This window comes from Adiantum capillus-veneris, chromosome 3 (assembly GCF_014529385.1).
Source record: "Adiantum capillus-veneris isolate H3 chromosome 3, ASM1452938v2, whole genome shotgun sequence".
Lineage (NCBI taxonomy): Eukaryota > Viridiplantae > Streptophyta > Polypodiopsida > Polypodiales > Pteridaceae > Adiantum > Adiantum capillus-veneris.
The window spans coordinates 69,490,681-69,506,886 of NC_140933.1; the positions used below are offsets into that span (position 1 = coordinate 69,490,681).

Sequence of the window (16,206 nt, forward strand, 5' to 3'; positions counted from 1 at the left end):
GCCTCATTGTTTTGAGACTTAGCTACGTATGTATATAATGAGAGGGAATCTATAGGGTCTTCCCACCCAATAGTCTTTCTAATACAAATTCCCACTTAACACAACTACTAATATGCAACTTTTCCTTTTTTTGTTGTTGTCATAGCATACGACCAGAAGATCCCATTCCTGCTAGAACCTTCAATTGGTTTTTTTTGCCTTTTGTTCTCAATCTGCACACCGTAAGTCATTGCTTCAGCTACACTCGCATGGTGTTCTTGCAACATCTCTTCCATACTTTTCTTCATACCACCTCTTCTATATTTGGTCTTTAGAGGCAACCCTGTTTCTTGTAAATGTATAAGACCATCCTTCCAAAAAACCACATCTTTACGCTTAGCTTTAACACTAGGTTGGTAACCTAACAGTACATAAAAGTGTCCTTTCAGGGTTTTGAAAAAAACCTCCAAAACCATAGTAGATCCACTCATTTTGTAAAATCCTTTCATGAGGATATAGTTCAAGGCCTACTACACATGGAAAAAATAAGAAACTTGTAAAATTTCTCATCTTTTGGTCACACCAAGCCTCCAAAATTGATGGACCAGTACATTTTCATCAAAACAGTCATTTCTTACGTTTTGTTGCATAAAAATAAGATTAGGGATTTTTGTAGGACTTGAGATAAATTCCCTAGTTAACTTCAATGGGTTGGTGATCAAAACATATGATTGCTTCTCACTCACTATTTTTTGTTTTACCAAAAGAAATAGGTACAAAAAAGTTGGATTTTTACCATTCTGCAAACCTATCATCAAAGTTTCTATAGCCACGCTCAATACAAATAATATATGCATGTTTTCTTAGTTCCCTATTGTCCTTTAGGTTCATAAGGAGCCATGGAGCATGTCAAAATAATAATACATCTCTTATCAAGGGGAATCTTGGAGACAAAGATGAAGTGCTAAATACAGCAAACATGAAAAAACTGGGTTCAACATTATGAGTTGTAGAATCCCATAGAAACTATTCAATATCTAGCCAAATTTGATCCTTATGAGTAGATATGGTTACTACCTACAAAATGCATGTAGTTGTCACAAGAAACTAACAATATTGAAAAAGCTATACTTGATATACTAGAATGTTTCGTTTTCTTCTATAATTGAAAAAATCAACCATCGTTGTCTACTATGCAAAATAGGGTATTCGGTGCCCCAAAACTCAAGGAATATTATCTTTATGTTACAATATGAGACATAGAAAATCAAAACTGCATTTGGATATCATGAAAGCCACCAAAAAAATCATAGAAGAGCTAAAATTGACTAAAAAACAGGATTTGACATTTTTTGTAATTTGGTCATAACTTACAACTTTAACATTTATTTATCCCTAGAAGCATTAGGACATGTTGAGGACTACTAAAGATAGTTCTCTAGCATTATAGACCTAACAAAAATGAATTCTAGAGTGGTTTAGTTGCAAAAAGTTGAAAAAAGCCAAAAACAGGACCCGTTTTTTCACACAATTTAGGTTGTGAAATGTTGTGCAAGGACAAGGTTAAAGATGAAATTGATATTCCAAAAAAATGTCGAGTTTTTTTCAGCTCATGAGACAACTTTCTAGATAGATAGCACCTGAAAATCCATTTTGAAACTCTTGACGTAATTCAAGGAAAATGGTCACTTAACAGGACATAAAAGTGTCCCATTACCAACCTAGTGTTAATAAACGTCTCGCACTCATTCCTGACATGATCAAGACTATCACACCACATACAGTTTGGACTCCCACTTCCTCTCTGTGGACCGCCTTGTCTCTATCGGGAGGTTGAATCTTTGTCTTCAAGCTTTGTAGCTTTCATATTGATGTTCAATTCCTGGATCCCCTTCACAAGATCATCCATGAACGACTCCTCTGAGCTTTTGAATCTTCTCCTTTATTGACATAGGAACCTCTTCTTCATTTTCTCCCACATCTGCATTTATTCCAACTAACTTATCCAGTCTTTTTTGTCATTTCACGACCATATTGTGTGCTTCAATTACTTCTTTCCAATCTTATTTCAACCCTAACTCCCCTGGGGGATCTTTGAGGAGATCCACTAAGCTCTTTTGCAAATTTGGGTCTGCAACCTACACATAAAGTTCTACTTTCTTTGAATTAAGAGTAGCACGTTCGGTTGTAGATAATTGGCCAATTCTCTTTTCAGATTCTCTTAACAATTCAGGAGCAGATAACCCCTTATGGTGTTGTTGCACCCACTTCAAAAAACTCTTCTTTGTAACGCGCTCCTTATCTTCAAGAAAATCTCATCTTTGAGAGCTTGTTTAAACTAGCACCATGTGCAATTTGCAGTTCCTCAATCCGTACACATAATTCAGGCATGACAACGAGTACCGAAATTCTCCACTATAGCGTGCTCCTTTGCTCACTTGTCTTCCATAACCTGTTCATATACTCTACAAAATTTGGAAATATCACGTCCTTCAAATCGCCCCAATTTATCTGTCACTACTTGTCTAGCTTCACAAATCCGAGCTTCCATTTTCCTTTTTGAACTTTGAGTCATCATAGGCTTATGGTGCAGATGTTGTTCATTAATACACCACATTTGCTAAACACTTTAACCAAGGCATTGCCTTGCAGGACATCCTTTCATAGCAGCCCTCGACTCACAATATCATCGTGAGGTTTGTTGCCCATGTCAATATTTTGGATATCGCCACAAGCCGACAAGATGCAAGTATAGGTGATTGCTTTTTGAGAGAGGCCTTTGATTTGTACCTGCTTGAGCCATAGCCATAATGGGCATAAACTTGCACTGCACTCCAAGAGACGACATTGTCAAACTAAAATCTCATCAAAAACTTCATGTGCTTCCATACGGGCACTATATTTGACTACATATCGACCTAGGAATTTCCAATGCTGGTGGGCATATCCTGCTATCAACAGTCTCCAATTAACAATATTCTTGTCAGGCACAACATATCAACCAAAGAATTGCCAGTCACAACACATTTGGCATACATACCAACTAAGGCACTGCTAGGCACATCACATTTCTTACGGCTTCTTCTGATTGTCGTGTCGGGCATTGCCAAAGCACAGCTTTATACATAAATCTTGACCACGGTAGTGTGGAACAAGCAGATGTTCACAAGCATATCCAAAAATTAGTGCTCTGCAATAGATGACATTCCAGGAAAGATTCTTCTTGAGCTCTTACTGCCCTTTTAAGTGCACCATATTTGAGTACCTGGTTGAAGCATGAAAACTACCAGATGGCACACTGATCGAGATGACCAAACTGGTATGAAACCGGCCCTCAGTGAAACTTCAATGGGAAATATCTTGGCAATGAGGGCTCCAAATGGGATTTGAAAAGACTAACATGCTCCACATGACGAGCACTTCAGGCCCATGCATTCACATCAACTTTGACTCTTGATCACCAGCTGCCCAATCAGGCACGGATCTGCAAACCATCTCGACTTCAAACTGCCATAAAATCTTTACTATAGCTCCAATTTTCGAGCCGTAAAGACAAACATGGAGAGCACGTCAAACACTACAAATTTGGCTTATAAAATCACATTTTGGTAGCATCACCTACAATTCAGCTTGCAGGCAGCACCTCCATTTCTAGGCACCAAACCCACATTTAGCATACATCTCAGTCCTCAACAAAACCTCAAATACGTATGAAAATTTTCATCTTTCATCCCGTGCCTGCAAAGCGGCACGACAACGTGTATCTTATGCACGAACTTGCATCAAGCTCAAATTTTTTGAAATTTGGACACCTTTAGAGGTTTCAAAACTTCAAAGATTACTAATTTCATATCCTAATGATAGTAACAAATGTGTCACCAAAGAGTATTTGCGTAAAGAAACTAACACACTTTGTATAAAAATAGCAATAATAACAAAAGAAAAACACTTAAGAAGGTTACACCAAAATATTCCTCTCCAAAAAAATGAACCATACTCACAAAACAGATTATGTTTCAGTGACATGCCTACATAAACACATTTAAAGGAAATACAAGATACTCCTTCGACCTTATGCGAGCATTGCAATAGAATGCTTTTCAGTAACCAAGTAACGTTAACAAAAAAGGAAAAGAAAGGTAGAGACATTGTTGTGAAAATTTGTGAAGATTGCAAAAGAAAAGAAAACTAATGATAACTTACAAATCTTTACAAGAAATTGGATTAAATGAAAAGAAAAAAATTGTACAACAACTAAACAAGTCAGAAGGAAGATTGATCGCACCTCGAATATTGTTCTCAAAAATATGAGAGTTGACATGTGATGGACAATACGGTTTACGAGGAAGCATTGTGAACGTACTAGCAAACGTTATTGAAACACAAAGAAGCTCGCCATGCTTCATCAATAAGGAAAACTTGATTCTTATAGGTTTAAAGAGAAAACTAGAATATAACCAATGTTATTTGAGTAGACTAGTGCACCCACTGCTCACTCTTGAAGCACTAAAAGAGCTTCTACATTCTGATCTTTACACAAAATTAAACATAAGTTTAAATCAAGCCTGGTTATACAACATATTTCCCTCTTGCAAAAGGCAAATTCCATTCATCTTGCACCGTGCAATGATAGTGACAAAGACGACGAGGATTATCACGATATTCTCATTCACCAGTTCACATCGGTGCAACAAATCATTGACTTCAATGATAAAATCCTACATGGTGTACCTTGTGAAGGAAATCATCCACTTGGTTTATTGAAAGATACATTCTGTGAAGAACTAGGTTTTCCAAAGCTATTCTTCGGCAAACCATGTAAGTATCACAATCTATCAATTAAAAACTACCAAAAAATTGCAAAATGGGAAATACTTCACAGCGATAGACGATTTGCATGAGACGTTTATTCTTTATAACAATTAAAATAATGACCCAACAAATTATTTCGTCTATATGGGTTCGTCTGAGAAAGGTTAAGCTTGAAAGGACCGTTCTTTACGCACGAGACGTGAGCACGATACAAACGTCGACAAAATTATTCGATCAAAGATAGGTTACAAAGATTACAAAGCTTTGAGATCTTCTCTAGATTACACACAAAAAATAAAGAAAAATATTTTCGCAATGATAAGACAGCTAGGTCCTCCTACTTTCTTTGTCACTTTCTCGTTTGCCGTTGGAAAGAATTAATCAATTGTTTAGAGAAACTCTCTCCTATAATCAAAGATAACAATGAAATAGAAAATTCTTACATCAGATGCCTCATACAATCGGACCCAATTACATCTTCTAAATTTTATTTACATAAATTTTGAAGCTTAAAAAAACTACTCAACAAAGACAGTAACATACTAGGAGGAAAAGTGAAGGACTACTTTTTCGTAGCCGAGTTTCAAAGTCGTGGTATTCAACATGATCACGGTTTGATATGGACTGAAAATACACCTCAGCTAACTGATAAGGCAGTAAACAATGCAACTACATTCATTGACAAATGCAGTAACACTGACAAGAACCTTCTTCAGGAAGATTTAAGAGACATTCAACAACATGTGCATCGAAAAACTTACTTGAAAAAAGAAAAAAGATGTCGTTTTGATTTTGCCCAATGCTCGATGCCTTATACTTGTATATATAGATCATTACAAGAAGAAGAGAAGCATAACACACAACACAAAAAAAAATCTTAAGTAAATCAAAGAATTCCTCGAAACAACCAAAGCTGAAGAATTACCAACTGATTTTAAAGATTGGCTCAAAAAATTAGATCTTTCTTTCGACGATTACATATTAGCAATTCGATCAAAAATTATAACACCAATCGTGCTGATGAGACGAAGAACAGAAAACATTTTTACAAACAATTGCAATCTAAAAATTTCAAAATTATGGAATGTTAAACTGATATCCAGTACATAAGGAACGCGTACGGAGATGCTTCATATTGCTCATCATACATAACAAAAATGGATAGCATATTGATAACAGCTATTAAAGCTGGGATTGATATTTGTATCGCTAATAATGCCCCAACACTATAGAAAAGATTAGGACGCATTGGAAACACAATCTTAAATATGCAACAACTAAGTGCACAGCAAGCTGCTTATATTGTTTTATCTTCACCTTTGCACAGTTCTACTAGAGAATTTATTTTCATCAACACAAATCCCTCGGACCAACGTTCACTTATCTTGAAAAGTAAAGAAACACACAAACAATTAGATCCAGATAGTAAAGACATATTCTTCAAGAACATTGTAGACAAATATAGCAAAAGACCAATGTACTTGCATAATATCTGCCTGGCAGAATTTTTCTCGTGGTACAAGCATTGTGGGGGCATATTTTTTTCATTGAGAGACAACCGAATCATTCGTTATGTCTGATATGACAAGCATAAAGATCCTAACATCTTTTACTGTGAACAATCCTTTTTATATTTACCTTCACACAATGACAAGAATAGCACCTTCATTACCCCAAAACATGGGAAGATATATATAAACGTCATCTAGATCTTGTGTCCTACAATGAGAAAAAAATCAACAAAGATATTGTACACAAAAACAGTATCTCACAAACTGCAACAACATCGACATCATGTTCCTCTACTTCTTCAATTAAAAATGTGCACGACAACATCACTTCAAATCTTCCAGACTTGAACACTGCCAACAATAGAAAGCTAGCAATAACGAAGCTGATCATGATTTCAAATAAGCAATTTCACGAAGACTTGTTTAATGATATTATGCTCAGAAAACAAACAAATCCAGACAAAGCAATACACCTATTTCTTATTGGAGGTGCTGGAACTAGTAAAACATTTTTGCTGTTATTGTTGGTTCAAGGCTTACTGTGACATTAGTGGTTATCGATGAGTTCTCCCTCATTGGACGAATTCTTTTCCAACAAGTTGATGAACAACTTCGTGCAATAAAAAGAATACATAATAAACCATTTGCAGGCATGGAAGTTACACTCTGTAAAGATCTTTGCCGAGCAAATCCTGTTCGTGATACGTGGATCTTCTCATACCACAAGAACATACTCGACACATTGTTAGTTTCATTTTGCAACTCACATATTAAATGATATGAACTAACGTAACCAATACGACAAGAAAATATAAACTTCATTGAAATTTTAAATCGAATACGTAAAAGTGAACACACAGAGAGGGATATCAGACACTTGAACGATTCTTATTGCTGTGAACCACTCCATTGAATAACTATTCTTATTTGTTTTCGACAATAAAAGCCACGAGGTGTATAACAAGTACATATTTGAAATCACACAAGGAATACCAAATATATTTGAAGCTACTGACAAAAAATTCCAAAAGTTGCCACAAATATATAAAGATTTCAGAAGATTCGAAACAATGTGGAGGCCTGCAAAAGACCTTGCATTTGAAACCAAATTTAGTTGTAGAACTATGTGCTGGAAACTTAAACATTACAGACGGACTCGTAAATGGAGCTGATGGACTTTACAAGAGCCATTCACAAACATCGAGCGAAAAATAATTTGGATTGAATTTACAACGTTAGAGTAGGTCAACGTACAAGATTTGAGAACCAACATCTCTTCACAGAATCTATATAAAGAGAATGGACTCCCATAAGAAAAATCACAAGAGAGTTTCAAGTTGGAAAAAATCTGTTAAATGTCGTATGAAGAACACAATATCCTGTCCAACGTGCATCAACTCGAACTATGCATAGATCTCAAGGATTGACATTTCACACATTAGTCTTTCAAAAAAAAAAAAGTCATGGATTGATATATACAGCGTTGCCACGAATTAAAAATCCCCAAAATTTGTTTCTCCTCTCCAAAATTAATCCAAACCAAATAAAAACAGATAAAATAGTGCTACAAAAAATCGAACGCCAGAAGCAAGAAGCAACATGAAAAACTCTAAACAAAAACTTGAGAGACTTCGCAGAAAACAATATCATCATTCAATCTATAAACAAATTATCCATATCTACGCATTACACTCACATTATAAAAGACACGAGCCTTATGTTATCAGACATCTTATGCATCCAAGAAACACACACATGAATTAAGAAATCCATTTCTCGAATTTGATTATATATCCTTGAAAGGACCACTAGGTGTTCTTATATTGCACAAGATTAACTCTCACTTCATTAACACAAATAGATTAAGATAAGACGGGATCGAAATTGTTTCATCGAACATGTCTATTATGAGCAACAAGAAATTAAACATTGTTTCATTATACAAACATCCTTCATCAAAACTCTCATCACTTAAAAATTTACATGCATTAAACATGACCATGAAAACCATAATCACAGGAGATTTCAACATAAAGACAAACACTAACAATAGTTGCTATATTTCTATACAACATTATATGACACTGTATGGATTTAAACAGATAATCAAAGAACCAATAATAATAAATTACTCAATGCTGGATCACATTTGGATTCACTCATACGTAAACGGATTCTCATGTGGAACAAACTGTTGCTATTGGTGTGATCATTCCATCACTTACATCGCCTTGCCGGTGACAGATGGGAGGCTTCTAAATTCTATAGCAGCTATTACCAAGGCCTACAAAGCAAGGAACTTGTAAGGAAGCTCAGTACCATTCTCTATGAGGCGTTCGGCGAAACCTTTCCTGCTTTCGACTCTTCCGCTGAAGAACTCCGCTAGCACTTTCTCAGACCTGTAAAACGAGGAACAGGTACACGCTGTTCAGGTTTCTGCTGCTTGTTGAATCATAGTGAATCCACTAGCTTCATGATGGATAGTCATGAAGCTGGCGGTTTAAAAAGCTTGAAGGTCTGGAGCATCTGGAGCCTCTCAACGGCAGCTATACTGCTACTCTCTTCCCGCTGGGTTCGCCTAAATTGATTTAGGCTTACCAAGAAAACACCACAGACCATGAAGGTGGAGAACATGGAAGAGCTTATTATAGCGTGGCAGGATAAACAAATGGAAGCTCTGCTATGAAAAGAAGACTCTGCAATGAAAAGGGACAAACAGACCATGCTTCTCACCGTTGCCAAAACAATACATATGAGGCGTGTAGCGTCGCAGCTGGGAGCCCTCCCTCATAGAAGAGGAGACCTGCGATGGGGGTCGCCTTTATGGAACGGTGTATAAGAGCAGCTGCTTTTTTTTTAACACCCCCCCCCCCCCCCCCCCCTCCCACACACACGGATTCGTTTTATCCTCAGCACCACTGGTTTTGTGTTCACAGAGCACCGCCAATTCAGCATGAATGAAGGCTGTACAAGCAAACATGGAGAGAAAGAGAAGGACTATTACTTTTGTGAGCTCACTTAATGACTGTGCTAAGAAGAAGGATTTGTACCAAGGCAGTAGGATACATGCTGTTATTCGTGATAGTGGGTTACTTGAAAAGGACACATACTTAGGGAACATGTTGGTCAGTATGTATGTCAAGTGCGGCGCACTTGTCAGGGCACAACAAGTTTTTGACGAGCTTCCTCTGCGGAACGTCGTCTCTTGGAACGCACTGATTGCAGGATATGCCCAACAGGGGCAGGGCCAGGAAGCTCTGGGCTGTTTTCAACAGATGCGAAGCGAGGGTGTCACTCCAGATGCAATCACTTATGTGTGCATCTTGAAGGCATGTGGCTCTACGCAAGATGCTGACATGGGCATAAAAATTCACGATGATATTGCTAGCGAAGGGCTGTTGCAAAAAAATGTCATGCTTGGCAATGCCTTGGTCGACATGTACGCCAAATGTGGTGCTCTTCAGAAAGCACAAACAGTGCTTGACGAGCTTTCTATCTGGGACGTTGTCTCTTGGAATGCATTGATTGCGGGATACGTTCAACAGGGCCAGGGCAAGGAAGCTCTGGGCTGTTTTCAGCGGATGCAAAGTGAGGGCCTCTCTCCAGATGCAATCACCTATGTCTGCACCTTGAAGGCATGTGGCTCTATGCAAGATGCTGATATGGGCACAAAAATTCACGCTGATGTTGTTAGTCAAGGACTGTCGCAAAAAAATGTCGTGCTTGTCAATGCCTTGGTTGATATGTATGCGAAATGTGGTGGGCTTCACAAAGCACAAAATGTGCTTGAGGAGCTTCCTGTCCGGAACGTCGTCTCCTGGAATGCACTGATTGCGGGGTATGCGCAACAGAAGCAGGGCCAGAAAGCCCTAGGGTGTTTTCAGCGGATGCGAAGTGAGGGCCTCTCTCCAGATGCAATCACCTATGCGTGTATCTTGAAGGCATGTGGTTCTATGCAAGATGCTAATATGGGCATAAAAATTCATGATGATATTGCTAGTCAGGGGCTGTTGAAAAAAAATGTCATGCTTGGCAATGCCTTGGTCGACATGTATGCGAAATGTGGCTTACTTCAGAAAGCACAAAAGGTGCTTGAGGAGCTTTGTGTCCGGGACGTTGTCTCTTGGAATGCACTGATTGCGGGATATGCGCAACAGGGGCAGAGCCGGGAAGCTCTTGACTGTTTTCATCGGATGCAAAGCGAGGGTCTCTCTCCAGATGCAATAACCTACCTGTGTGTCTTGAAGGCATGTGGCTCTATGCAAGATGCTGATGTGGGCACAAAAATTCATGATGATATTGTTAGTCAGGGACTGTTGCAAACGAATGTCGTGCTTGGCAATGCCTTGGTTGATATGTATGCCAAATGTGGTGCACTTCACAAAGCACAACAAGTGCTTGAGGAGCTTTCTGTCCGGAATGTTGTCTCTTGGAATGCACTGATTGCGGGGTACGCGCAACAGGAGCAGGGCCAGAAAGCTATCGGCTGTTTTCAGCGGATGCGAAGCGAGTGCCTCTTTCCAGATGCAATCACCTACACATGTATCTTGAAGGCATGTGGCTCTACGCAAGATGCTCATATGGGCCTAAAAGTTCATGCTGATATTGCTAGTCAGGGGATGTTGAAAAAAGATGTGCTGCTTTGCAATGCCTTGGTTGACATGTATGCGAAATGTGCTTTACTTCAGAAAGCACAAAGAGTGCTTGAGGAGATTCGTGTCCGGAACGTCGTCTCGTGGAATGCACTGATTGCGGGATACGCGGAACAGGGGCAGGGCCAGAAAGCTCTGGACTGTTTTCAGCAGATGCGAAGCGAGGGTCTCTCTCCAGATGCAATCACCTACGTGTGTGTCTTGAAGGCATGTGGCTCTATGAAAGATGCTGATATGGGCATAAAAATGCATGATGATATTGTTAGTCAGGGGCTGTCACAAAAAAATGTCGTGCTTGGCAATGCCTTGGTCGACATGTATGCGAAATGTGGTTTACTTCAGAAAGCACAAAGAGTGCTTGAGGAGCTTCCTGTCTGGAACGCCGTCTCTTGGAATGCACTGATTGCAGGATACGTGCAACAGGAGCAGGGTCAGAAAGCTCTAGGCTGTTTTCAACGGATGCGAAGTGAGGGCCTCTCTCCAGATGCAATCACCTATGCGTGCATCTTGAATGCATGTGGGTCTATGCAAGATGCTGATATGGGCATAAAAATTCACGATGATATTGTTAGTCAGGGGCTGTTGCAAAAAAATGTTGTGCTTGGCAATGCCTTGGTTGATATGTATGCCAAATGTGATGCTCTTCAGAAAGCACAAAGAGTGCTTGAGGAGCTTCCTGTCCGGAATGTCGTCTCCTGGAGTGCATTGATTGGAGGATACGCTCAACAGGGGCAGGGCCAGGAAGCTCTGGGCTGTTTTCAGCAGATGCGAAGCGAGGGTCTCTGTCCGGATGCAATCACCTACGTATGTGTCTTGAAGGCATGTGGCTCTACGCAAGATGCTGATACCGGCACAAAAATTCACGCTGATATTGTTAGTCAGGAGCTGTTGAAAATAGATGTGCTTGGCAATGCCTTGATCGACATGTATGCAAAATGTGGTGCAGTTCAGAAAGCAGAAAGAGTGCTTGAGGAGCTTCCTGTCCGGAATGTGGACTCTTGGAATGCACTGATTGCGGGATATGTGCAACAGGAGCAGGGCCGCAAAGCTCTGGGCTGTCTTCAGCGGATGCGAAGTGAGTGTATTACTCCAGATTCAGTCACCTATGCTTGTGCCTTGAAGGCTATGCTTATATCTTGAAGGCACGTGGCATTACGCAAGACGCTGACATTCATGATGAGATTTCTGAATTGAATCCAGTTTTAAACGGTCGAATTTCAAACTCACAAAGCCCATGACTCAAGTGCCGCCTAAATATGGATGTAACAAATGCAAGGGGCAAGCAAGCAGCTCACACAACTAAGCCAAGGGGCAAGCAAGCAAGCAGCTGACTCACTAAGCCAGAAAGGTTAGGAACTATTAAATCGTAGTATCTCGACGTTGGAATAAGCAGTGCTTTACTTGATAAGAATGCTAAAAAGAATCTAGTCTCTCAACATACACGGAGGATGCTTTGTCAACCACATCTATAGACACCATTTGAAGTGATTGGCAATGTCATGCCATGCATTGAGAAAGTGGATTTCTTTTCTTCATTGCAAACTCGAGCATTTAGTCCCATTTTGAGGAAACTGAATTTCATATGGCGAGTCAAGGGGATTCACTTGTTGATGTGGTCCTTGGTCAACCATAGATAGACCACCATCAATGTTTCAATGCTATTCTTATATGCTCCATTAATACCTTCGTCTCCAACCATTGAAAATGAAGCGCGAGCTTCCATATCTGAACATAGCCAATTTGAGATGGGCAAGCCTAATGTCCAACGGGAAATTCTCATCAAAGAATGCCAGAGGTTTGCATAATTCAGGATTCCTCAGCTCCACTGGTAGCTAGGACATCACCATGGGTGAGAAAAAGCAAAGAAACAGATTTATCAACCAATGTACCCTTCGCACAGGGCGAGGCCAAGCCAAGCCTTGGTGACAAAAGCACTAGCCCAAGATAAACGCGTGCTTTGTTGTGTCCAAGCTATGGGTGAAGCTGGTCATTGTGACTTGCAAGCCTCCATTGTGCGGAGGCTTGCAATAAGCATGCCTGGTCGTTTTTGAAAAATGAATGTGTTGGAGATACTTTTGTCTCTCTCTCTCTCTCTCTCTCTCTCTCTCTCTCTCTCTTCGCATGTCCCTTGGCTCCCATGCCACCACTCCCCAAACCCCCCCCCCCCCCCCCCCCCCCCCCAAACGCAAAAAAAAAGGAATATAAAGTGGATTTTGAAGAGATTCTGTCTTTCTCGATTGGATCAGGTACCCTCATTTTTAGAGGGGATCTACGGTCCTAGATGATTGTTGATTGTGGGCTGTTCGATTCATTTGGAAGATAAATAAAGGTTAGGTGGGATTTGACCTCACATCCTCTCCATTTCTTACCACTATGCTATTGCACAAGTTTTGATAAGCATGAAGAATGGTAGCATTATATTGCATGATTCTAGCCCATTGCGATCCTACACTGAGTTTACTTCTGTCATAAAATCTAATATCTAATCAATCCAAATGATTTTCTCATATTAAACTGATCATTTAATATGAGAGAATAGATGTGGACAAAGGGTTAGAATATAGACATGTGCTTACAGGTCTATCTCAACAGGGAGCCAAAGGTAAAGGGGTCCAAATGAGAGATGATTTGTCAAAGAGCAAGGCTAGCTAATGAAGCTTAAAGACCTTAGGGTTAGCTTCGTTAAAAACCTTCAATGGTTAGTGTTAAAAGTCCTTTGACCTTAAGTAAGGTAGGACTGTGCTTGAGGTGGGAACCCGGCCCAAGCTTGAGGTGCTTGTCGTGCTTTTGCTGACTAAGGTGCTTGAGGTGCTTAATGACTAAGGTGCTAAGGTGCTCCATGACTAAGGTGTTTAAGGGGGGTAAGGTGTTCAAAGTCAATTCTAATCCCTACTCATGAGGGGGTGAGCCCTCATTCTAGGGGCTAGAGAGGGAACACACACACCCTCACACAAGGCAAGCTTGGTACCAAGAAGGCAAATAGGACACTTGTCAAGCTCCTCCTCATGTTGACTTCATAGTGTGCCTAAAGCCTATTGGTTAGCCTCCCATGGGGTCAAATGATAATTTAGTTGATTGAATTAATTATTTTTGCATTCATCAAGTCCTCTCTCTCAAAGGGGAAAGGGGTCACTTGTCCCAAGACTATCCTTGTTGCTTGATATGCACTAAGCCTGTGATTGGCCAAGCTTGAGGAGGTTCAATCATATGCAAGATAGTGCTAGAAGAGGGGGTCGACCAAAGCAAGAAGGGGGGTTGCTTGGGGGGTATACTCTCCCCCCCCCCCACACACACACTCTCATTGTGTGAAGTGCAAAGTGCAAGAGCTCCATCTCCTTCTCCAAGGTAGTAGAGAAGTTGAGAGCTTACACCAACACTCTTGGCTATGGAATGCAAATCCAACCAAGAGCCATGCTTTAATGCTTAAGCTTGCTATCTTCTCCATCTTCATTACTATGCTATTATGTATGCTAGCAAGAAGAGTGATGATAAGTGAGGAACTATTTCTTTCACCTACGAATGTTTCTTCTTCCTCTTCCCTACCCTCATTCCCTGCTAGCTCTCTCCACCTTTGACGATGCTTGAGGTCTTGAGACTGCGGCTTGGGATAGTTAATGCTTTTCGCAAAATCTATGTTATGCTCGTGATGCATGAAGCTTTCCATCTTCATTGCATCACCTATGTCACAAGGAACACAAAGATTGTATTGTATCAAGTCTCTCTTGATGGGAGAACCTATAATACAAAAGCCTATTTGAGGGCGGATTGGCTCCACATTCTGGTCCTCAATTGTTGTCAAGTTCTCTAAACTTTTTCTCTTGCAAAAGGATTGTTCATGCCAAGTTAATTAAGTACTATGATTATGTTGCTACCATCAATTAAGTTCACCCTCTATGTTCTCAAAGTAGTTTCATAAAAATGATCCCTTTAATTCTCCTAATTCCACTATTCTCAAAGTTCATAGGCCATTTCCATTACATTGATATCAGAGCTATTGGTTTCTCTTTCTTGCTTAAGAACAAAGGTCCTTAAGTTGTCCATGAAAGGTTGGGCCTGTTAATTGCAATAGGGTAAGTGGGACACGGATTTATCATCTTGGTTGAGAAGGACTTAGTTTGAGGTACACCGTAGGGAACTAAAGTTTTAATAATGGAGCCTCTCGGGGCTTGCCTTTGGCTTTACCATTATTGAGCTACGAGCAAGCTCAACAGGAACCATAATCAATCAAGCAATGTTAGATCCTCTCCGCAATCAACAGTGTCTAAACCACGGGTGTGGCTGCTTAAGGACTGATTTTCAAAGGTAAAGAAGAGTAGCGACTAAGGTTTTTGAGGGCACCAAAGCACAAAGTAATGTACACATACTTTTAATTAGCATGATTGACAATAACCAAGAGATTAGAATGAACATTGATAACTTTGATTTTGCACATGAAGGTGCTAATGGTTATGCCCCCATGTTTGTCAAATATCTTATTACTAGGTTGCAGCAAGCTATGGGCAACCCTGCTTTCCAAGACAAAGTTACTCAACAACTTCACACTTGTCCCCAAAGAGTTGGTCTAACGGTAAGGCTTTGGCCTCTCAACCTATGGGTTGTGGGTTCAAATCCCCCGTTGGGTCACACTCTAGAGGGACACCTTGTGCTCACCTGGTGTTCACGTTGCTAGGGCTCTTGCCCTTGGACACTCGAGTGCATCCTCCTCCTGGGGTGGGTCACCCGAGGAGGAGGTTCCTAGCTGGTTGCTACGAGTTCTCTCCGCCGTTCCCAGCATGTGGTGCATCAATTAGGTGGCCATGGTGATGCCTACGCGTGGCTCTTGCCCGATGGTACGCGGCCCTTGCCCGACCATGTAACATGGCTAATATTTGGAAGGGATAAGCACCTCCCCCTGTGGGCCCTATGGTGTGTCGAAAAAAAAAAAAAAACAACTTCACACTTATGGGATTTTCCTTCCTCTTCAAGAGGAGAGAGATATTAGGAGGCCTCTTGATGAGACCCCCAAAACAAAACTCTCTCCCATACGAGAGGAGGAATCCAAAGAACGAGAAAGTAACGAATCCCTAAGTTCCTTTGAAGATGTGGCTCCATGAAGACGGCGGTCTAGTCGGTCGCCAACTCCTCCCAAGAGGAAACAATAAACCCACAGTCCTCCTCCTCACTCCGAAAAGGAAGAGAGGAAACAAAGGAAGAAAAGGGCAAGAAAGAGGTCACCCTCTTCTCCTTCTTCTTCACCTTCCTCCTCTTCCAAC

General features: G+C 40.4%; 1 protein-coding gene across 1 annotated transcript; it reads left to right on the top strand.

The window, feature by feature from the left end:
* Positions 1 to 9,262: 9,262 nt before the first annotated feature.
* Positions 9,263 to 13,037, top strand: LOC147461061 (pentatricopeptide repeat-containing protein At4g18520, chloroplastic-like). The gene has a single exon (XM_086508689.1). The coding sequence runs from the start codon at positions 9,281 to 9,283 to the stop codon at positions 12,092 to 12,094; it is 2,814 nt and encodes a 937-aa protein (XP_086364815.1). The 5' UTR covers positions 9,263 to 9,280; the 3' UTR covers positions 12,095 to 13,037.
* The last annotated feature ends 3,169 nt before the right edge of the window (positions 13,038 to 16,206 follow it).